The sequence below is a fragment of the Colletotrichum navitas genome (assembly GCF_030913465.1).
Source record: "Colletotrichum navitas strain CBS 125086 chromosome Unknown LY79scaffold_70, whole genome shotgun sequence".
Lineage (NCBI taxonomy): Eukaryota > Fungi > Ascomycota > Sordariomycetes > Glomerellales > Glomerellaceae > Colletotrichum > Colletotrichum navitas.
Genome location: NW_026850616.1, coordinates 19,644 through 40,665, shown reverse-complemented (window position 1 = coordinate 40,665; position 21,022 = coordinate 19,644). Strand labels below are relative to the sequence as shown.

Here is a 21,022-nt window from a genome sequence, read left to right as displayed (position 1 = left end):
CTCATTTCCAACGCCCGTGGGCCGGCGTAAGCGACAACTGACCAGTCATGAAAAGGCTGCAATGTGATAGATGGGTGGTGCTGTCTGCTGTGCCGCAGACATGGGTTGTTGTCCAGACGTGATTGGCATTTGGCAAGTTACTAACGCCATTTTTGAGGGCAGCCAGAGGGAATAGCATGCTGAGCACTTTGTGTATCATCGCTAACTGTGATAAAAGCTCTTCGGGGCAACTTGCTGCCAAATGTATTGGGAGCGCCGTTCAGAAGTCGTTTCTGAGGTTGCAGCAGTTACTTGTTTGATGGGAATAGGAGTGTGTAACCTGGACGTTGACGAAGCCAGCCATCCATCTTCCACCACGTTAAACGTCCAAATGAAGACTCGGTCCGTGCACAGCACAGGAGGCAAGCTCGAAGCTAAAGCCTACGCAGAGTTGGGAAAGCACGCGGCAGACCTCGGCCCCTTCCGCTCCACCCAAGGGTCCATCCACCCGATTGAGCCCGTCCGTCAATGACATTTTCGATGCAATCCATCCCGAGCATTTTCGCCTCCTTCAACTTTCCACCAACACATCTTCATAACCACACCCACAACCACGACCACGAACCACACCCGTATCGAACCTCTCCTCCTCCAACCCCTTTCGAACACACCGAAAACAAAAAAGAAAACAATGTCCCGCCTCTTCCGCCTCCGCCCCCTCCAAACCATCATCCACCGCGCGCCCGCCGCCGCCCGCCTCTCCTCCTCCTTCTCCCGCGGCCCCGCGCCCCCCCGCCTCCCCGCCGACCAACAAGCCGAGTTCGAGCGCCTCCAGCGCGAGGCCTCCGTCTCCAGCGCCTTCCAACACCTCGTCCAAGACGACTCTCCCTCTCCCTCCTCCTCTGCTGCTGCTGCTGCTGCTGCCGCCGCCGCCGCCATCGACTCCTCCTCGTCCACACAAACACCCTCCAGCGACCCCCTCGCCTCCGCCCAGGTCAACGCCGCCGTCGCGGACTCCCAGGCGTCCCCCGCGACGACCCCTACCCCGACCGTCGCCGCCACGGACGAGGACACGATGCACCCCAACTACGTCCGCGGCGCGCCCCCCGAGTTCGAGGGCGACGTCAACCCCCGCACCGGCGAGGTCGGCGGGCCCAAGCGCGAGCCGCTGCGCTGGGGCGCCGGCGGCGACTGGAGCTACAACGGCCGCGTGACCGACTTTTAAAAGAAAAGAAAAAAAATTGGCGCCGCAGGGGGGAGGGAGTTCTCACCCAGGGAAGTCTCTGGTTTGCTACCCGGAACATGTCCCCCATTTACAGATATGGGTTTAAGAGGTGGCCTCGCGAGGAAGAGGGCCGGAGCCAGGGCCAGGTGTACCACCACCAGTGTATAGTACATTACATACCATATTCAATGCAAGATACCAGTCACCAATACCAGTCACGAGTGATCGTGCAAGTTCCGGCCATCATGTACTCGACTGTGAGTGTGTGTAATGGGTATTTATAACCACCACCGCTACTCCTACAAAACCCAACTACTGCTCCAGAATCCGTCCATATTCATCCGCTGTCCAACTCTTGTTCTTGCACGCCCGTTCGTTTCATCACGTTTCCGTTACAAAAAAAGTTTCGACGTTTCGACGTTTCACGCTTTGGCGGCCGCGGCGACCTTGCCGGTCTCGTCCACGTCCATTTTGTCCGCCTTGTCCGCCGACGCGCCATTCGTGGCGGTGGCGCCGTTAGTCGCGGGGCTCGTCGCATTGCGAGCCTCGTCGCCGGACCTGTTCTCCTTTTCGCCCTCGGCGGTCGAGCTGTGCTCCTTGTCGGCCACGCCGTTCTCGCGGCCCTTCTCCTTCTTCCACCACGTGCCGGAGACGATCTCGCCTCGGATCTTGTCGAGGCGCTGCTTCTCGCGCTCTAGCGCCGCCCCGTTGAGGCCGCGGCTGGCCACGTTCATCTCGCCCATCGCCTTCCGCATGCGCTCTCGTCGGCCCTTGCCGCGGAGGCGACTCTGCGCGCCGGCGCCGTTGGTGACCCAGCGTATGCCCGTCACCATGAAACTGAGGCCGTCGTGGATCGACTGGCGGCCATTGTACCGTCCGCCGTACTCGCGCGACTGGAGACCGAAGCGCGTAGTGCTGCTGTACTTCTCCAGCCGTGGGAGAATCACAATGCTCACGTGCATGTCGCGGTCGACAGGCACGTGGACGGGGCCCGTCTTGGGCGGCTGGTCCAGGTATGTGGCCGAGTTCGCCTCGAGCCTCGCCTTCTCGTCCTTCTCCTTTTCCTTGTTGCGTCTCTTGCTTGCAGGGAATTCCTTCTCGGGGGCAGAGAGGCCTCGATCGAGGTCAAGCAGGGAGGTATCCACGTCGTCGCCCCATTCTCCTCGTATCCACCCTCCATGAATGCAGGCGGCAACAACATCGGAATCGTCCGTGTAGACATCCGTGCCCCACAAAGCCCTTCGCGCCGTGATCTCCTCTCTGGCTATTGGAGTGAGGTGTATTTTCGGCACCTTGACGGTGAGCGTGCAGTTCTCCTTGTCCTTGATCATATCCCACGGGAGCGGCGTCGGGGTCGAGGCAAAGCCACGGCCGGAAGGAACGTTAGGTATTTGCCGCGCGGGCTTGAGCTTCGGTTCGTAGAGCACGTCTCCTAGGTGGGTCCGGGGCCGGTGAGCGACCGCTTCAAGGACGGCCTTAGATGTCACAATCGTCTTGGGCTTGGGAGGGAGAATGCTGGTCGGGCTCTGCACAGCCTGCTTGGCGGGCGCTTCCTTCACGTGGGTATGCAGGTGCGCGGGCCGGGGGACGTGATGGTGATGAGCGGCCGGCAGGTCCTTCGTGGGTCCGGTGGTCGGCGAAGGGATGGGGGTGATGCCCTTGACGTTCTTGAATGGCGTAATGCCGACAGGAGCGGGGGTAGGGGCGTTGGCGTGGTCGGCGCCGTGGTGGTGGTGGTGATGGTGGTGATGGTGGCTGCTGTCGTTAGTCGTCGTTGACAGGCCTGAGGGAACCGGTACGTACTGGTGATGGTGTGCATGAGTCTTTGGGCGCTTTGCTCTGCCGCCGGGGGTCAGCCGGCCCGTGCTCTCGTCGTCCCCTTTCGTATCCTCCTCTTTAAGCTTTCTTCTCCTGCCCTTTGGCTTCGGTGCCACAGCCTCGGGGCCGGATTCGTGCGCGGCGCTATCTGTCTCGTCGCGTCGGGCAAGGCTTGCGTTCGTGTAGGGCAACTGAGCTCCTGCGGTCACCGGGCTGCCGACACCAAGACCAGTAACACCGCTTCCGATTCCTGAAAACATCCTGCCGAATTCGCTCTTAATACCCGGCTCTCCCGCAGGGCCCGGTAGTTGTGGCTGCGCTCCCTGAACAGCTTGCGGCATCGGCGAGACGCGTCCCTTGCGGTTGATCTCCTGAACCGCTAGCAAGTTCCTTTGGTGGTGGTGGTGATGGTTGTTGGGATGGTCGTCCATAGGCCGATTACGAGGCGAATCGTACATCGGAGGACCGTGTGGTGTGTTATACGCGACCGATGGAGGAGGGGGGCCTTCTTCGCCGGATCGTCGGTGCGTGGGAGCTGGTTGCGCCTGGGGGTGTAGGTGATTGCCCCTTTGCCGCTCGGGGGAATCGAAAGGCTGCTGTTGCTGGTGCTGTCCAGGCTGGCCTTGCGGGGGTTGCTGGGGGTGATTCGGGGGACCGGGAGGGTATCGGTCGTTGGGGGGAGGCTGTTGCTGGAACTGAGGAGCGGGAGCAGGATGACTCTGGCCCGGGTAGTTGGGCGCAGAGCTGGGAGGGTATTCATGGTGGTGTCGAGAATGGAGGCCAGCAGGATCGTACGGTACCCTGGACTGGTCGAAAGGTGGCGGCGGTTGCTGCTGCTGCTGCTGCTGCTGCTGCTGCTGCTGTTGATGCTGATGTTGTTGCTGTTGTTGTTGTTGCTGCTGCTGCTGCTGCTGCTGCGGCTGCTGATGGTGTTGCTGCTGCCGAGGTGGCCACGGCCCCTGTTCACGCTGATCCGGCGGCCGGGTGAAGGGAGGGGGCTGACCCCTCTGTACCTCCTGCGGCCGATACTCACCCTGAGGGGTCGGGTGCCCACGTCCACCATCGCCCCCGGAGTATGCACGCTCCCTTCGCTCTCTTTCCCTAAACTCAATTTCTTCCCGACGCTCTCTCTCCGCCCGATATCGGTCGTCGAAAGTCATCGGCTTCAAGTCTGGCCTTTCCGGATTGTATTCCATCGAACCTCGTGGGACCTCCTCACGACGTTGATACATCTCCTCGGGTGCGTTATTCCGGCCCATATCTACAGGTCGCTGAGGCATGTTCTGCTGCTGGAAAGACTTGGGTTGACTCGTGGGTCGGGGGGGAGGAGGGCCTTGAGACATGCGGTTCGCTTCTCTGCCGTCCGGTGCCGACGGACCTCGCTGGTGATACCCCTGCTGTGGCGTGCCATACCGCTGCACCTCGGGGGTGGTGGAATAGGCGCCCTGTGGCGAGGCGGCGGCGCTGCCTCTCGGGTCGTAGGGACGCGCGTGCTCTGGAGTTTGCTGTCGTCGGAAGGGCTGGTACTCGGAGGAGGCAGAGTGCATCCTCGGGGAGGCCTGCATCGTCGGCGCAAACGTCGGCCCGGAGCTCGCAGAGGTGGCGGGCGGATGGTAATGCGACGGGGGCGGCTGTGAATCTCTCGCCGGGGGTGGCCCTCCCAGCATTGAAGATATCGACATGGAGCTTCCCGTGCTCCCTGTCCTTTGTATTGAGTTCAAAGAGGGGAGCTCACGGCCGCCGGGGAACGAGCTCGGGTGGCCGACACTCAAGGGTGGGGCTCTCGGCGCAGGCAGACCGTAATGGCCCATTTGATGCGACGGCGGTGGGGGATTTCCCGGCTGTGGAGGCGAGCTCGGAGGAGGCATGTTGCGATTCAGAGGCGCACCGGGGGGTAATGAGGATGCACTCGGGTGCCGAGAGTGGCCGGACGAAGGAGGAGGGCCGGCGTTGTTGGGTTCTTGAGAGTAGGGTCTCGGGCCGGAAGAATAATAGGGGTTTTCTGAGGAGCGTCGCTGATGCTCGGCATGCGGATGGGATACGGGGGGGAAGGGCGATTGATTCGGGGTCGAGTTGGCCGTCGTGGTGGAGGATGGAGGAAAAGGCGAGCGACTGTACTGCGAGGCAGCGTTGCGTGAGAAGGGCAGCTGTGGCGGCTGCTGTCTTGGATCCATCGCGCCGAGTTTTTAGCTCAAAGCCCACGGTGTGGATTGCACATTAGGTGATGAGGTGGTGCGTCAGGGTGACGACGAGTGGGATGCGGATGCGGTGGAGGCTATCGCAGAGCAGAGTCGGGTGCGTATGCGTGTGCCGAACAACAACGACGAGATTGTTTACCGGGGGAACGGGCGAATGGAAGGTATCGTCGATTCTCGTCGTCGCGCGGAGCGAAGATGCGAGTTGAGGAATAGGGTAGATGCGAGCAGCAAAAAACCGTTGGGTAGAGAGATGAGGCGAGAGGTGGGAGGTGAGGAAGGGGAGGGAGGAGTAGGAGGAGAAGCGGGAGCAGGAAAAGAGGAAAGGGTCGAGAGGCCGAGGAAGATCGCGACACACTGTTGTGTTACACGGACGCAAGAATTATTCTGGATTCCCCTGGTCGGGTCCTGTTTGGGTGGGGCTGCCGGGTTGGGTGCTGGACTGGGGTGGGCTGGGCCGGGTCCTGGCATTGCAGTGTGACAGCTTTGCTTGTGCTTTGCCGTCACTCTTTTAGAGGCCTTTTTTTTTTTTTTTTTTCCTTTTTTCCTTTTCTCCCTCCTCTTTGGTCCTGGTCTTCCTCAGTCCGTCGCCCGGGGATGGCTGGACAGGGTTATGATGTTTTTTTTTGGTGTGGGTGGGTATGATGGGTACACATCGAGAGTCCCTGTACGCTATGGAGTATTGTAGATTGCACGTACCATTACCTCCGAGTACGGATAGTAGTACTACGTAGTTTAAGTATGTGTACTGCTACTATGGACGGATGGAGAACGGGTTGGGTACGTGTGGGAGATGGTAATGGTGGTGTTGGAGGTGAGGAGTGACTTTGGGGCTGCGTGACCTCTCAGAAGTTGGGGATGCCGCTGGCAAATGGGCGCAAATCAGCCGGCAAGCGACAGGGATGCTAGGGGAGGTTCGCTCGCGCTAGTGAGACAGCTGGTCCCCCATTAACGGGGAACGATGATGTCGATGCGCCGTACCTGAGGGGGATGGGCAGCTGGCTGATGGTTGTTGTATTCCTGACTTGTGACCTAGCTAGTGGTTGCTTCTGCTACTGCTAATGCTTTTCTGCAGGTCGTATATTGGAGAGAGAGAAAGAAGAGAGAGGGAGAGACGGGGAAAGCGCAGGAGTGCGCGTGTATGCGACAATCGTTTGTCGGTGCTTTACGTTGTTGTTTGTTGCTGGTGTCGTCGGGTTCGGGGTGTGGATTTACGGCCAAGGTACAGATACCTACCTGTATGGTCAGAGCTCTCGAAAAGGACCCTTCCGAGTTTCGGCTTAGCAGTTTCGATGAAGAGATGAATACGAATGGTGGGAAAGCCCGAAAAAAAAAATTGAAAAGGAATTTAGGGGTCCGGACCACGTATATCCAACGTCAAGGCTGATCGACTCTCTTGCCTTTTCTTTTTCTTCTCGTTTTTCTTTTCCTCACGTTGCTATTGCTGCTGCCTCTCGCAATTTCATTGTCCCCTCCCCCGAGTCGAAGTTAGAGGGTATAATTACAACGAGGTGTAATGAATCATACGCACGTACAAACAGTGCCATGTACATGTGTACCGGGAGAAGTGTTTGCGTCGCGCCCTACGACAAATGCATAGACCGGAGACATGGCCGGATCGTGTCGAGGACAAGCAGGGAACTTTGAAGTACGACGAGGAGAACAAAGAGATGCGACAACCCAGAAAAGGGCGATCGAGGGGTCCCCGAGCTTATGCAGGAAGAAGCGGTCCGCAGAGTCTTAATTAGTGCGTGTCCGCTGCCAATAGACTAATACCTTGTGTTTGATACCGTCACCGCCGTCACAAGCATCCGATCGAGGGATGCAGGGTGGGGAAGGCGACTCTGTGGGACGCGGAAGGAGTCGAAATGCAGTGCGCACACAAAGAGACACACCTGCAAAACGCATATAAACTAACACAAGCGGGCGAGGTAGCGTCGCGGCGCGGCGCGATGCGGTGCGGTGCGGATGAACGCAGGGGACAGACGGTGCGGTGTCAAAAGTGCGTATCCGTAAAGACGACGAGGAAATGGTATTTGCGGCAGTCATGGCGTACGGGATATTCAGCATGGCCTCCAGGTTTGATCAGCAACATGTTTGGACGAGGGGAGGAGGGGGAGCAAACACCATGCAGGTCACTGCGTGAGAAATGGGGTTGCAGAACAACATGCAGAACCAGCTGGCGGTGACGGATGTGTGTGGCGTCGTGGTGGTGGTGACGGTGGTGGTGATATGCTTGATGTCAATGGATGGCGGGCAATGTTCGCGGCCACGGACCACGTCCACGTCCGCGTCCATTAGAGTGACGGGACATGGAAAGGCAAAGATACCCAGACGAATGGCAGGCGGGAGGGCGGTTCCAGGTCCGAGGCCAGGGTCGGGAGGGGCTGTCTCTGATTGTTGTTTCTGGGCCGACTAGCTTGAACCGATGCAACTGCGACTTTGGGGGTAGCTTTTTTTTCTCTTTGGTGTGACGGTTGGGAAAAGGTTCAGCCCATGCAGTAATTTAGTCATTTACACATTTAGGAGGAGGGTACGTATCTTTCTGCGCGATGGGTACGTATCTACTTGCATTGCGCGGAGAGAGGAAGGAGTATCAGCAGCAAGAAAGATGGACAGGGGAGGGAATGGAGGCGCGCGAGTTGGGGTAGCAGAGTACGGTGCTTCGTCTGTAAACACAGTATCCTGTCGATACGGCCACGAAGATGATATGGTGGTATTTTGTCCAAGGCTGTTTGCGTTTTTGCCGCCCTATCCATCCGGCTGCCCGTTGCTGACAGAACCCCCCCCCCCCCCCCCCGATGAAAGTGATGCCAGCAATGGAGAAAGAGGGGAGAAAACTATCCCATCGGGCGCGAACGGACCTCACTAACCCCGGTGAGGGGTAGAAGCAAATCAGGCCACAGCAATTAACGCCGAAAGCCAATAGTTTTCAAGTACTTCTATTTATATGGCGTTTTGCCTATGCCAAAGGTACTAACAATCTCTACCTTTACATACCAGTACATTATAGTCTAAGTAGCCCTACTGGGTCCTTTGTTAGGCTAGACTATTGCGTTATTGCACTGCTATAAACAACAGTTATCTAGGCAGGTTATAGAAAGGTCCTCTAGTAGGACCTCAACGTAGATAGTACTATAGGTAGGGGAATCTAAAGCAGAAGACATCGCAATTTAAATGAAGATGCTGGTGATAATGTTGAAATTGGTGGTGGTTGCTAACAAAATAACATTCTAAAACGATGTATTGTCATGTATCTCCGAAAGATTGGGGTAAAAGTGGAGGGGGATCCACATTAGGTTAGTGAGGTCCGTTCGCGCCCGATGGGATAGGAGCCAAGGTTCCTTCCTGTCGGCTCTTTCTTATTCAATCAAGGCGGCTGGCTACCTATTTGTGCCCTTCCGGTACGTACGGTGCAGGATTTATTGAGGCGTTGGCCAGCTCGACGAGGTAATAAATGACATGTCGGCGGCCGCCACCACTGGGTGCCCTCGTGGGCGGCCTGCAGATGGGGGAACAAGACCCCAAGTGTGCTTTTCGGTGGCACTCTGCTGAAGAAGACAAGGCACATTTCTCGGTTTGCGCTGCCTGCAAGACGCGGGCGGGCTGTGTTACACATGATTGTCTGTGTGCGATCAACCATGGGACGCCGATTTCTCTCTGTCGATGGGAGGAAGAGGAGGACGCAGATTCCCCATGTCCTTCACCGCAATGCGAATCCCAAGTACCGGTAGGTGGGAATTCGCTCCCTGGAGGAGGCAGTCGGTCAGTCGCTGACAAACGGAGGTGAAGAGAGTGACACCAGCGAGAAGAGAAGAGAAGAGACGAGACGAGACGGAGACCGGGAGGTCGCTGATACGTACCCGGGCTGCCCTGGGCGCCTCTAATTGGGATGCTTCCCCATCCCCAGGCCGCCCGCGACCAATGATGACGCATATGAGTCTTCTTGTGCCTGGGGGACACGCGCCCTAAACAGCCGACGATGCACACGGCGCAGGACGGGCGGCGCGTCGCATGAGCCCGATCCCGGTCTGAGGTTGCCATGTACCGGTACGTACCTACACCTCCACGGACGGCGTGGGTAGGTTGGTAGGTAATACGATGTATGTCATACTTGGTAAGAAGACTCAACATTTGACATTTAACGCGCACGACTGACTCTCCGTCGCACTTGCCTACCTCTACTTTTAGTTTGAAGGCGCGTTGGACCTACTACCTACGTATGCCTCCTTCCTTTCCTCCTTCTCGTCTCATCCTCTTGCCGGGTTTAGTGTTTGCACCTGGGCACCTGCGTCAATGTGTTGACCGGTCAAGGAAGGGGCCGAAGGGCTCCCTACCTTCCGTCACAAGCAGGGTTCAAGGTCCCCAACCACGCCGGCTTCTGCTCCTTCCCTCCGTCCCCATTCATGGGTCACCGCTGGGCCTTGGTATTGGGCTGCAGGATGTACTTCGTACCTACACAGGTACCTGCCTAGGTAGGTATCTTAGTACTACGCATACAATACGTGAGTATATAGCAATCAAGAACACAACTGGACGTCTATTGCTGGATGACATTGCGATGGGCCGCGAACGCACCCATCCACTGGTCACTATATGCTTCACGTGGGAAGAAGAAGAAGAAAGAATACCGTTCCATCTGCATAATCTGAAATCTCCATCTTGTCAATGGTTGTGAGGCCAAGACTCAGGCTCAAAAAAACAACAATAGGGAGGAAAAAAGGAAAGAAGAAAAAGGAAGAGCGCTTGCAGCTCCTCGTCATCACTCGCTCTTTCCGTTGAAAGGTCCCCCACATTCTCACACCTCCCTTAGGTACCTAGATACCTAGGTACCCCTCAAAGATCATGCACCTGTGACTGTGACCCGCAGCATGTACCCGATCGATGCCTTTTCCGCTATTGCGAGCGGGGGTAGAGAGCAAAGGAAAAGACAATAATAATGATTTGAAGGGGGGAAAAAAAGGAATCACTGCAAACCCTCTTCCCCACCGGGATGGAAGGGGGGCAGTTCCCTGCTTGCCGACGGTGTGTGCCTGCCCCCCAACTTTCAATTACGAACTGCTTGCTTGTTCGTTCTTACCTCGTCATTCCAGGGAAGTTAGCTGGAGGGGGAAAAGCTTCTCGGTCAGCCCCACTCCTACCTTTCTGGTTTCCGCTCTGTCCGGCAATGAGCTGTCGTTTTGCTGCAACCTCTCAACCACTGCTCGGCACATACATCACCATCCGCCGAGGGCCATATGTCATGACAGAACTTCACGACGCTGCGTCTCACTCCGCGATGTCCCATGCCATCATTCTGCTTTACCTGCATTTATCTGGGTCCCCTGCCAGACCCACGGCCATAAAAGGGAGAAATCCATAAGAGCAAGAAACAATCCAGATCGAGGTCCTTTAGGCTAACACAACCAAAGGCAGGGGGGCTTGTCCACCCCAGCACCCAGAGGGCGGTGAAGAAGAAGCAAAGGGCGATGCGAACTCATCCTGCTTACATTCAACCCTTCACCGATGCCACATCCTGACAACAATCCCCTTGACGGTACCGAGGCCCTCCCCAGTCCACACTCCCTTTCTTCACGGCCCAGTCAAGCGCGTGTCTGGACCAACAAGAAACCCCATGCATGGCGAGACTCGCGCATCGCAGCCCATGGTTTTGCTGTCCCGCCGACCGCCCGAAACAAGAATCGCAGCTAATGTTGCGACTGGACAAATGGTCCATTGTCAGCGTACCCTTCGCCCTCCATCCTTCAACATGCGCGTCGAGGCACCATTCGCTGTCCTTTCCACCCCCGTGCATGTATGTGCCACCTCTCCATCCTTGTATCACATCATCGACGCTGGACACACCGACCTCTGTTTTGCCGTCAACCGTTGACGGCTTGGTCAATGGTTGGCTGGATCGTCTCATGGGATCGTCCGCTCCAAGCAAATCACCCTGCCGGCTCGTGGATGGCCGCAGATCCGCGTCGTATGTGCGACATGGCGCTGCATCTGCTCCATCGACAACAACCACTACTGAGTCTTGTTTCTGCCAATCGCGTCAATGTCAGACTCTTCGGCCTGCAGCTTATCGACTGACAGATTGACAGGGGCTGAACACTTGGCGGCTGCAGCCACTCTAGCTCCCAGATAGTACTCGGTGCAACGGAACCCTGTTATCAAGCGCCGTCGACAACTTTTCAATGCTGAACCGAGTTGGCTTGAGAACTCAGGCTGTTTGCCTGACAACTGTCATACGCATCTCAAACGCCTTATTCGTATGCAGTTCGCTGCATAGTTTGATCCTCATGTCTATCCAAGCCAAGGCCCTGGTAGTCAGCAGGATACCCGTAAGGGCAAGGGCTGTCTCGGGAAATTGGAGCCACCCTGTCAAACGAAGCTGGAGCCGTATGCTTCTGTTTCGCTGCTTGGCTGACGTTGCCGCGTTACTTCTAGCTGTGTAGGGCGTCGTGATCATCTCAGACCTCTGGCACCATGTAGCCAGTATTCAGTGGCTACCTGTTCCTGTCTCCGCCTTTCAGGAAAGATAACAACTGGTTGTTTCATCTGGAGTTCAGTCATCCAAGCTGCCATTACCTCCACCACTATGCGATAATATAGAGCATATTTAGATTGAGGTGGCATGTGCAACTTAGGAGCTTCGAGATTGGCCCAGTCCTTCAGTGTCGATGATCTCATGCTAAATGTCAGTCACTTTTGTCCGTTGCTGCCAACAGCGAAACTTCTTGTCTCATGCCACGGACGACACATCCGAAAACTGGCTTAGACGTCCTCGATCATCAGCAACTTTACCAACTTGCGGCGAGCTCGAATCGAGCAATCCTAATTAGTTCGTCTATATATGACGGTCCGGCCAATATAATCCCTTTGGAAATGTATCATCATACTTAGCGACGTCGCTCACAACAGTTTGTCGCTGCAAAAGCCGAACCACGTTCGAGATTGTAGCACTCAGTGTAACCAATTTGACCGCTAGGTTGGTTTCATGTGGCTTTTCTTTGAACTGACGATGACCATTCGGTGTTTAACGTCGGTGAACAGTCCTACACGTAACATATCAAATCCCAGCAGATATCCGTATCATTCTACGGCATTGTCGCTGATCCTTCGGGTCAAACAGCTTGAAGGAACACATGAAGCTCGTTTCGAAACTTGGATCGCTAGCCTGGTGCATCGTTACTGATCGGCAACCGAGAACAATCTGTCTGTATGCTCGAGCATGGTAGCCCGTTCACGGCATCGCCAATGCAGACCTCACAACAGTTACGGCGCAACGTACCAAGAGGTGTTTCAAAACGCCATCCGAACACGAGTTGGCTTCTTCGCAGAGTTCACGCCAACAATGACCTGCCATTTTGCTGTATGCTTCCACCGATACGAGGCCTCGCCCACGCGCAGGCAGGGCAGCCATATGGCAGGATCAACCGAGTACCGATATGCTGCAGGTTCACCACGTCAATGCACAACATCCAAGCTTAAAGCCATGGCGCGAAACATTCTTGAATCGTTTCAAAGCTAAAAAGCACTGCCATGTTCAGCAAGATGACGCTCAACACTCGACAAGGTGACAAAGTGGCAACCCGCCACCAGTCGCCAGCGCTTCGAGAAGCGTTCGTCTCTGAACGCAAGCAGATGCCCTCTTACAGCATACTGTGGTAGGACATGCGCAGGCATATACTAGTACACTTCGGATGTTCTTCCACGAATTCATCTGCATCGGATCTGGCTTGTTCACACGATCGTGGTAGGCTCCAGTAGTAGCACGGACGTAAAGCAACAGACCACCACCAAACGAAAGACGAAGCAACGGCTGGCCTAGCTAGGAGCATCTGTTTTGAGGCTGTCATTAGCCCGATCTCAGAGTCAAAAACAATCTCGGGCCAGCAGCTGGTCTCTTGTGTCGCGCAAATAGGTTGTCGAACTCGTTCCAAAGAGCAATAACGTCTCGCTACCAGGTCCCTTCGAGATCTATATGGCAATGCTTAAAGTACATGGCCAAATCTTCCGCCAAACCCCGCCACTCACACATTGCCCCTCGAATTTCTGTCACTGTGCTGTCACAGCGAGGGACGTGCGAACGTTATAGTTGAGTTTGCATCAGGACGGCCATGCACCCCTGGCATAGACAAGCATGCGTCAAGTCCTGATGTTTCGTACAGTGAACTAAATAGACTCTTTTCAAATAGGTTACAAGCCCACCAAGGGTCAACTTTCTAGGCCACTCTTCCGCTTAGTTACTTCTCGGAACACCGCGCCGAATAACGATTGCCGATCCCCGCCTCAAGGAGAAAGGAGCACAGAGCTGCGTAACCGATTTTTACATCGATAGAATGCCGAAGGGCTCCAGGCAATACCATGGGAAAACAAAGAACGGGTGCCGGCAGTGCAAGAAGCGTCGCGTGAAGGTGAGCATCGGATAGGGTTACCATTCACGCACAATAGAACATGTTCATCTCCAGGGTGGCTTGTCTGCAACGTTACCGGAATATTGGGTTCAACGTGCAGCTAGTTGGAATGGGTGGCAATCGAACAAGACACATCCTTCCAGCACTCGTACCCTCCCAATATCTCAAGGAGCCGGTGCTGACTGTCTTGCGTTTCTAGTGCGACTGTATTGGGCCTGTCTGCGCCAACTGCCGCCGTCGACAAGAGCATTGCAGCTATCTCGGTCTACTTGCCGACACTCTGAACCGCGAAAATGAGGGAGATAAATCCAGTGACACCATGAGTATAGTTCGCCGCGCGGCCACAGTTGCGGCACATGCCTCCTCGTGTGACGCGCTCAACGCCTCGTTACCCGCCGAGAGGCTCCGCGCGGATGAGGCCGAACTCAAACATCATTTCCTGAACCAGGCCTGGTTCACCTTCTCTTTACAAAACGACCCCCGCAAGTGTGATGTTTGGTCAAGATGGGTGCCCCAGCTGGCGACCCGCAACGTTTTCGTTCATCAGAGCATGCTCTCCATAGCAGCGCTACACCTCTGCTACCTCGAGCCGCCCGACGCCAAACGATATTACTCCATGGCCTGCAAGCATGCCATCCAAGCGAGCAACTACTTCAGACTCGCCGTTCCGCAGATCAATGAGGACAACTGGCTCGCAACGTTCGTCTTCTCCATGTGCAACGGCATCTTTGGGTATTACCGCCCTTTCGCCGACGAAAAGATCATGGGACAAGCCATCACCTTTGAGCCAGCCAGATCTCTGGCCGTGATGCGGGTGGCGGCTAGGTTCTCCGACACGGTTACAAGGTACGTGTACAAGAGCCCGAACCGCAACAAGCTCGCGCAGGTGAACCCCGATGATTGGCGTGATAGCAATGACACATTACTGCGGCCATCGATATTGAAAATCGCCAAGCTCGAGGAATTCTTGCTGTTGGGGCCAGAGTCAACAGGCGTACAGGCAGGGGAGACGGAAGTATACCTAGCAGCTCTCGGTGCGCTGAGGACATACATAACTTCACTACCGGGCCGCCCTAGGATATGGAAGCATTTCATCATCTGGCCTTCGTTGGTATCGGAGCAATACATCTCACTTTTGCAGGCGAAAGAGCCAGTGGCGCTCATGCTGTTCGTCCTCTGGACCGAAGTCATGTACTTGGCGCCCCGGAGATGGTATTTGATTACCTGGTACAGCCGCGGCCACGTTAATTCTTTGCGGGAACTCGCCCAGCAGACCGTCACGCCAGCCCACCGGTTTTGGGAGACGCTGGTCGACGACAGCAACCAGTCCGAAAACTGCGCGGAGGAATCAGAGGCGAGCGAAGGCTGCCCGTCGACGCCGTCGGACGCCCAGAGCGACGATGGGGCGCGTAAAAGCGACTTTTTGCTCATGTCTACCGGAGAAGAGTTCGGCCCCGACAACCGTGGCCCGGCCAAGTTCTTCGAAGCCCAGGGGGCGGCTAAGAAGGCGAAATAATGACACCCTTTTCTCCCGACACAGTTCTCACTAGGGGGTTACAGGATCTCTTCCTGGCAGCGCAGAGTGGGGAAAGGATCGGGTTCCTCAGCATGAGGTCAAAGCCAGAAAGTGCGAGTGGAAGCCATAGCGACGATTCTTGCATAGAAGCTGAAGCATATCGAAGCGGGCCACGAGGTTGATGAGTGGCCAAATGTGGACCATATCGCTCTTATAGCAACAAAAGCAGGCGTCAGGAATAACAAGTCAGTCAACCAAGCCGATGATGATTGGCACTAGCGATCAGCACACAAGTGGCCTGCCAGGCCTACGTAGCCAAGAGTGACATGAACACGTGAATATATGAGGAGTAACTTGCGTTGTACACAAAGCATTGTCGTCCATTATATTCAACAACTGTGGTAGTGCCATCTGCCCTTGAAATAATGATAATTACGTGGTCAACCTCGAGACAAAAAGACATTGCCACGTGATTCGAAACGTCTCCGGAGCAGCGGGATTTCGGTCCACTCTCAGATCATGTCACCTTGACAAAAGGCGGCGAAGGAGAGAGGAGAATTACCCCCCCACCCCTCCCCGCACCATGCGAACGCGCCACCATGTGAACGCGCCCTTTGGTGTCAACATCCTCGTAGGTTTGTTGGTAGCAGACGATCGGGGCCAGTCAGCCAATGTCGTCCTAGCGCTTGTGGCCCGATAAACGAGATCTCGTCCGTGGTCCATTCCGAGAGAGACTTATGATTCGTCGCGGGGGAGCCCGGGGGGGGGGGGTTGCTGCAGCGAACCTTGGGCCTTTGACAGTTGTGTGTGTGTGTGTGTGTGTGTGTGTGTGTGTGTGTGTGTGTGTGTAGCTATTGATGTGTCATGTCCAATAGTATCTCGCTCGGGTGCGCGAATTTCCCATGTGTTTATCACATGATGGATACGTCTTAGGAACCCGTTTACAGTAACTCCGGGCGGCGTGATAGGGCGACCGGCTATGCTTGCGATTCCAGGCCGTCATGCGAAGCCGTTGTGGAGAGGCAGGCGACATGCAGGTAGAAAGGTTACGGTCGGTCTTACCGGGGGGTGGGGGCGTGGGAAGACAAGCTTCCATGTCATCGATGCCGACGCTCGCCTGGGGAGGGTTTCGACGAGCTGGTGATGGAGAAGACCGGCTCACCACGCGAAGCTGACTGTTGCTGCTTCACTCGTGACATCGCCTGCTTGGCCAAGAATCAGGTCCGGTTTGCGGTGAAGCCCGTCGGTCGGGAAAGGGGTGAGGGAGAGGGGTTTGCGGCCCGGGGCATGTCCTCCGGCGGGGAGGGTAGCGATGCGATCCCGGCCGCTGGAGACGCGGGTGACATCGGCTTTCGAGAACGACCCCCGCGGGGGATATTCCAACCTCTTAACCTCGCGAGTGTAGAGCGGACCCCTCCGCTCCACATCTTTCCTCTTCACGTCATGCGCACCGGCCTTTGAGGGCGATGCGCGGAGCTGCGTTTTAAGGTCACGGCTGCATAACCGACATGACCGATCCCGCCCCCAATGAGCTGCCGGAGAGGCGGCATGAGAGAACGAGAATCTGCCAGAGTATGAGATCGTCGTGCCCTACCCCGCAGGCGATAATGTAAAGTTTGCGCGGCGTTGCCCTTATCACCTGGCTATTTAAACCGAGCAATTCCCCTTCCGTCAACAATCCAGAATATCTGTGTATCTTGTCAACTCACCTTTCACAAGACCAGATTCAGCGGATACAAACTAAAATAGTAGGCCCTATACCCCGTGGTGGCAGGACGTATACAGACTGACACCCCAACAGGAGGCTTCACTCGAGCCACACACGTATAAACAAACACGTGCACTTCAAAGTATGTGACACTCTTGAGCAGAGCATGAGCCGGTGCCCGCCCGAGGCCGACGTCGCTGCCACCTCACCTCTCTCCATGGGTGGCCAGCGACCGAGGACGACGGTGGGCTGAGATTATACGGCCTCGAACTTGATCTGGGTAATACCAGCGAAAGGATCATGCAGCCTAACAAAAGCAGACAAAACATACACATCCCCTTTCAAGATAGTACTTGAGAGAGAACGAAAGACGACCACCATGGCTCCTCCCACCGCCATCTCCCCCGTCAGCAACTACGCCGTGCCCTACACCGCTGGCAAGACCACCAAGCCCGCAGAGGGCCATGTCGCCGCTGCCGCCCCGGCCAAGGTCGAGGACCTCTTCGGCAAGTGGGACAGCTTCGCCTTCGCGCCGATCCGCGAGAGCCAGGTGTCGCGGGCCATGACGCGGCGGTACTTCGCCGACCTCGACGCGCACGCCGAGTCGGACATCGTCATCGTCGGCGCCGGCTCGTGCGGCCTCAGCGCGGCCTACGTGCTCGCCAAGGCGCGGCCAGACCTGCGCATCGCCATCGTCGAGGCGGGCGTGGCGCCCGGCGGCGGCGCCTGGCTCGGCGGCCAGCTCTTCTCGGCCATGGTGATGCGGAAGCCGGCTGAGATCTTCCTCGACGAGGTCGGCGTGCCGTACGAGGACGAGGGCGACTTCGTCGTCGTCCGGCACGCGGCGCTCTTCACGTCGACGGTGCTGAGCAAGGTGCTCCAGTTCCCCAACGTGAAGCTCTTCAACGCCACGACGGTGGAGGACCTCATCACGCGCCGGCAGGCCGGGGGCGAGGGCGCGGTGCGCGTCGCGGGCGTCGTGACCAACTGGACGCTCGTGTCGATGCACCACGACGACCAGTCGTGCATGGACCCCAACACCATCAACGCGCCCGTCATCATCTCGACGACGGGCCACGACGGCCCGTTCGGCGCCTTCTCCGTCAAGCGGCTCGTCAGCATGAAGCAGATCGAGCAGCTGGGCGGCATGCGGGGGCTGGACATGCAGGCCGCCGAGGACGCCATCGTCAAGGGCACGCGGGAGATCGTCCCTGGGCTGATCGTCGGCGGCATGGAGCTGTCCGAGGTCGACGGCGCCAACCGCATGGGTGAGCCGATGCTGCGCTTCCTTCTTCTTGTCCTTCTTTTTGTTTCTTTCGCTGGGCCGGGGCTTTGGTTTTACTGACGTTTTCTTTCACGCAGGTCCTACATTTGGCGCCATGGCTCTGTCGGGAGTCAAGGCCGCCGAGGAGGCGTTGGCCATCATCGACGCGCGTAAAAAGGAGAACGAGCTCTAGGCGTGAGCGGGTAGGGGTAGCGCCGACCGGCTTGAGATTCTGTCGCTTCTGTCGGCTTCTGGATGTTTCCTTGGCCAGAATGCGTGTTTTTAGTCGCTCGTTCAGGTAGGTTTTCTTTTGCCGCTTGAGATGGTGCACATAAGATTGGATACTGTATTATCGGTGCGCCGGACGGGATAGTATAAGACTCTCGGAATACAAGCACTCGTTTGATACTTTGGCGCGGAGTGAAAGACTCGCTTTGGGTGGCTGTGACGGCGATGTTGGGTCCAAACCCGAGGAGATGCGGATACGTGGCTCCTGTTCCCTCGAAACCCGTACACGAGCGGCGCTTGTGATGTGTTCTTGTAGCGCGGACAGCACATGGGCGTGGGTGTCGACCACGCACGTCTTCTCTCTATACTGAGATCATACAACGCTATCATGGACATCTACATGAAACATCAATAGCTGTAGAAGCTTCCGGCTTAAGCACCCATAGGTCCGCTGGGCTGGTTTGATCTCCAGCAGTTGGGTTAACTAGCCTTGACTGAAAGATTGAGCACCACCCGCCCAAGGAAAGTAGCAATGCATATTCCCATTATGTGAATTATAGGTAAGGCTTCCCAAATGCCTCCCAATGGTCTGCAGCGATGAAAGACCTTTGCCGGATATCAAGTACACTGAGAATCATGGATTCGACTTCCGTCAGGATAATAGCCCTGACCTAGAAGTCAAGGCCTAGGGCCCCCACACAAACAAGATTCTTTGGGTCGACATTCATAATACAAAAGCTTTCTACTCCAATCATGCCTCGGCTTTGGTTCTGGCCCTTGCCAACTTCTTAAAGGTTGGGGAGGGACGGGCGATCGATACCTGCTTCGAGACGGACAAATGTAGATACGTCTTCAGCTCCAAAGATCTCTCCACATCTCCCTGAAGCCATAGTGAGGGGCCCTCGAATCATAGATCCTGGCCGTCGTGCCCTCCTTCGCGAAGCGGTCGAAGATTGTCTTCGTGCCTGCCCCCGCCGAGTCGAACAGCGACTTGGTCGGCCTCGTCGCCCTCTCCTTGATGGTCTCTGCCACGAGAGGCGCAACATCGGCGTAGCACGCGGCGATCTCGCGCTCGAGCGAGAAGTACGGCTTCTTGGCGAGCTCCGGCGCCATGAGGTTGTACGACCGCGTGATGGCGTTGAGGTTCTCCACAGCAAGCGTCATGTAGGAGCGTTCGGCCGCCAGCCAGTCCGCGTCGCGGAAGGGCTGGACGGGCGGACGGGCGGGCTCCTCCGAAACCGGCTGCGATGCGGGTTCTCGCGCGTCGCCGGCTTCCGCTGCTGCCTGTTGGCGCATCTTGGCCATCACGGGGTCGTCTGTCGTGCTGCTGGACACGGAGATGCTGTCGCTGTTCTTCTTGCGCGGGTTGTGCCTCTCCTCGGCCCGGGCGTAGTCCTCGGCCCGCTGCATCTGCTCCTCCAAGCTACCGCCCCTCGACGAGATCATCCTCGCCACGTGCCTCCGCCAGTCGTTGCGCAGCCTCGCCCTGAACACGCCGGCGGTCTTTGCCAGCTCCTGCTGCTTCTCGATCCACGGCGGAACGATCTCCTGCCTCTTGATCATCTTGTTCATGATGTATTCGGTCGTGTCGATGAATGGGTTGTCCGCTCTCGTGTCACGCTCGATTCCCTTGCCGCGGGGTATATTTTTGAACTGTCCGCGAGCGATGGCGTCCTCGATCCTCTCGTTGGCCAAGGATTCGATCCCGGAAATGCTGGCCGGCACCGCTCGAGCGGCCGCAGCGAACCTTTCGCGGAACTCCTGCCGCATCTCCTCGCGCTCCTTTGCGCTCAGCCCGCTTCCCTCCTTCAGGCCCATCCCGGTGTAGGTACTCGCTCGCTCGCGGGCGTCGGCAGCGCGCTGACCCGGGCTGGCTTTGGGCTCTTTCCGTATCCGCATATCGACCGGTGGTATATGAAACTTGCCCCGCATCTCGGGCCTGAGCGGTTTCCTGGCGTCGTCGAGCATGCGCAGGACCGTATCCGACTGCGACTCCTCGCCCGTCCAGGGCTGGGCGGTGGCCATGGACCTTGTACCCTCGCCTGCTGCAGCGGGCATCGAGGCCTCAGCGAAAGCAGAGGCGTATTTCGATCGGAACTGGGCCGTCTGTACCTTGTCGAGCAGCCTCTCCCTCAGTTCCTCGGAGAAGCCGGCGTCTTCCACAGCTCGACGGCCGGCGCGACCGCCGGTGAACAGAGCCTCCTCGGTAGCTTCCTCGAGCCTGCGCGACATGGCCCCCTTCTCCTTTGGCGGCTCATCTTTGCTGTGGTCGGGTGGCGAAGCTTCGGCATCTTCGGACGATCGGTCGGAGGAATAAAGTCGGCGGGGAGTTGTTAGGATTCGGATGTTGGCGCGCCCGTTAGATCGCAGGCAGCGGCCGCACAAGAAGGGAGTCCTTGTAAACTTAGTCGCCATACTTGAGATGCCAGGCTTCCGCAGATGTTGGGTGGGCGAGCATAGCTGGGAAGAAGCGAGGAATTGTCGCGAATGGCGCGATGGATGGGCTTCGTGATGTCAACGAAAGGGAAGAAAGTGGCAATTGACGGATTTAAGCACAGGCCAATCGCCGAGGACCGGCAGGTGGGTCTTGCCGCATCGAGCCACCGGCGCCGACCGGCTGGTGACCCACAAATATAGCCGGAACACAGTCGTGCAGCCGGTTTCTTATCCGGAATCCGCAATCTCCA

General features: G+C 56.9%; 8 protein-coding genes across 8 annotated transcripts; 4 read left to right on the top strand and 4 right to left on the bottom strand.

Moving 5' to 3' along the window:
* Window positions 1–531: 531 nt before the first annotated feature.
* On the top strand, window positions 532–1,439 carry LY79DRAFT_614134 (uncharacterized protein). The gene is made up of 2 exons (XM_060561973.1): window positions 532–850; window positions 974–1,439. Exons 1-2 carry the CDS (start codon window positions 671–673, stop codon window positions 1,202–1,204), a joined length of 411 nt encoding a protein of 136 aa, XP_060410285.1. The 5' UTR covers window positions 532–670; the 3' UTR covers window positions 1,205–1,439.
* LY79DRAFT_639034 (histone deacetylation protein Rxt3-domain-containing protein) lies at window positions 1,440–5,623 on the bottom strand. Its single transcript, XM_060562310.1, has 2 exons — window positions 3,008–5,623; window positions 1,440–2,959 (listed from the first exon to the last, which is right to left on the bottom strand). The coding sequence occupies exons 1-2, from the start codon at window positions 5,194–5,196 to the stop codon at window positions 1,627–1,629; spliced, it is 3,522 nt and encodes a 1,173-aa protein (XP_060410284.1). The 5' UTR covers window positions 5,197–5,623; the 3' UTR covers window positions 1,440–1,626.
* Window positions 5,624–6,780: 1,157 nt separating this feature from the next.
* On the bottom strand, window positions 6,781–7,648 carry LY79DRAFT_357355 (uncharacterized protein). The gene is made up of 2 exons (XM_060552699.1): window positions 7,345–7,648; window positions 6,781–7,290 (listed from the first exon to the last, which is right to left on the bottom strand). Exons 1-2 carry the CDS (start codon window positions 7,513–7,515, stop codon window positions 6,958–6,960), a joined length of 504 nt encoding a protein of 167 aa, XP_060410283.1. The 5' UTR covers window positions 7,516–7,648; the 3' UTR covers window positions 6,781–6,957.
* Window positions 7,649–8,178: 530 nt separating this feature from the next.
* LY79DRAFT_564839 (uncharacterized protein) lies at window positions 8,179–9,333 on the bottom strand. Its single transcript, XM_060558697.1, has 2 exons — window positions 9,081–9,333; window positions 8,179–8,966 (listed from the first exon to the last, which is right to left on the bottom strand). The coding sequence occupies exons 1-2, from the start codon at window positions 9,259–9,261 to the stop codon at window positions 8,605–8,607; spliced, it is 543 nt and encodes a 180-aa protein (XP_060410282.1). The 5' UTR covers window positions 9,262–9,333; the 3' UTR covers window positions 8,179–8,604.
* Window positions 9,334–10,188, top strand: LY79DRAFT_564837 (uncharacterized protein). Its single transcript, XM_060558696.1, has one exon. It carries the CDS (start codon window positions 9,440–9,442, stop codon window positions 9,893–9,895), a length of 456 nt encoding a protein of 151 aa, XP_060410281.1. The 5' UTR covers window positions 9,334–9,439; the 3' UTR covers window positions 9,896–10,188.
* A 3,356-nt stretch (window positions 10,189–13,544) lies between these two features.
* Window positions 13,545–15,500, top strand: LY79DRAFT_639032 (uncharacterized protein; the record flags this gene model as incomplete). Its single annotated transcript, XM_060562309.1, has 2 exons — window positions 13,545–13,619; window positions 13,819–15,500. The coding sequence occupies 2 exons, from the start codon at window positions 13,545–13,547 to the stop codon at window positions 15,133–15,135; spliced, it is 1,392 nt and encodes a 463-aa protein (XP_060410280.1). The 3' UTR covers window positions 15,136–15,500.
* A 1,722-nt stretch (window positions 15,501–17,222) lies between these two features.
* On the top strand, window positions 17,223–18,300 carry LY79DRAFT_582707 (Thi4 family protein; the record flags this gene model as incomplete). Its single annotated transcript, XM_060560280.1, has 2 exons — window positions 17,223–18,111; window positions 18,206–18,300. The coding sequence occupies 2 exons, from the start codon at window positions 17,223–17,225 to the stop codon at window positions 18,298–18,300; spliced, it is 984 nt and encodes a 327-aa protein (XP_060410279.1).
* An 887-nt stretch (window positions 18,301–19,187) lies between these two features.
* Window positions 19,188–20,750, bottom strand: LY79DRAFT_523176 (uncharacterized protein; the record flags this gene model as incomplete). The annotated part of the gene is made up of 1 exon (XM_060555506.1): window positions 19,188–20,750. The coding sequence occupies one exon, from the start codon at window positions 20,748–20,750 to the stop codon at window positions 19,188–19,190; it is 1,563 nt and encodes a 520-aa protein (XP_060410278.1).
* Window positions 20,751–21,022: the final 272 nt, after the last annotated feature.

Coding starts and splice junctions, on each gene's coding strand:
- LY79DRAFT_614134 (XM_060561973.1), top strand. CDS start 671: ATGTCCCGCCTCTTCCGCCTCCGCCCCCTCCAAACCATCATCCACCGC. Junction 851..973: donor CCAGCGCCTTCCAACACCTC/GTCCAAGACGAC, acceptor GCCTCCGCCCAG/GTCAACGCCGCCGTCGCGGA.
- LY79DRAFT_639034 (XM_060562310.1), bottom strand. CDS start 5,196: ATGGATCCAAGACAGCAGCCGCCACAGCTGCCCTTCTCACGCAACGCT. Junction 2,960..3,007: donor ACTCATGCACACCATCACCA/GTACGTACCGGT, acceptor TAACGACAGCAG/CCACCATCACCACCATCACC.
- LY79DRAFT_357355 (XM_060552699.1), bottom strand. CDS start 7,515: ATGGACGCGGACGTGGACGTGGTCCGTGGCCGCGAACATTGCCCGCCA. Junction 7,291..7,344: donor CTCACGCAGTGACCTGCATG/GTGTTTGCTCCC, acceptor TCAAACCTGGAG/GCCATGCTGAATATCCCGTA.
- LY79DRAFT_564839 (XM_060558697.1), bottom strand. CDS start 9,261: ATGGCAACCTCAGACCGGGATCGGGCTCATGCGACGCGCCGCCCGTCC. Junction 8,967..9,080: donor AGGCGCCCAGGGCAGCCCGG/GTACGTATCAGC, acceptor TGCCTCCTCCAG/GGAGCGAATTCCCACCTACC.
- LY79DRAFT_564837 (XM_060558696.1), top strand. CDS start 9,440: ATGCCTCCTTCCTTTCCTCCTTCTCGTCTCATCCTCTTGCCGGGTTTA.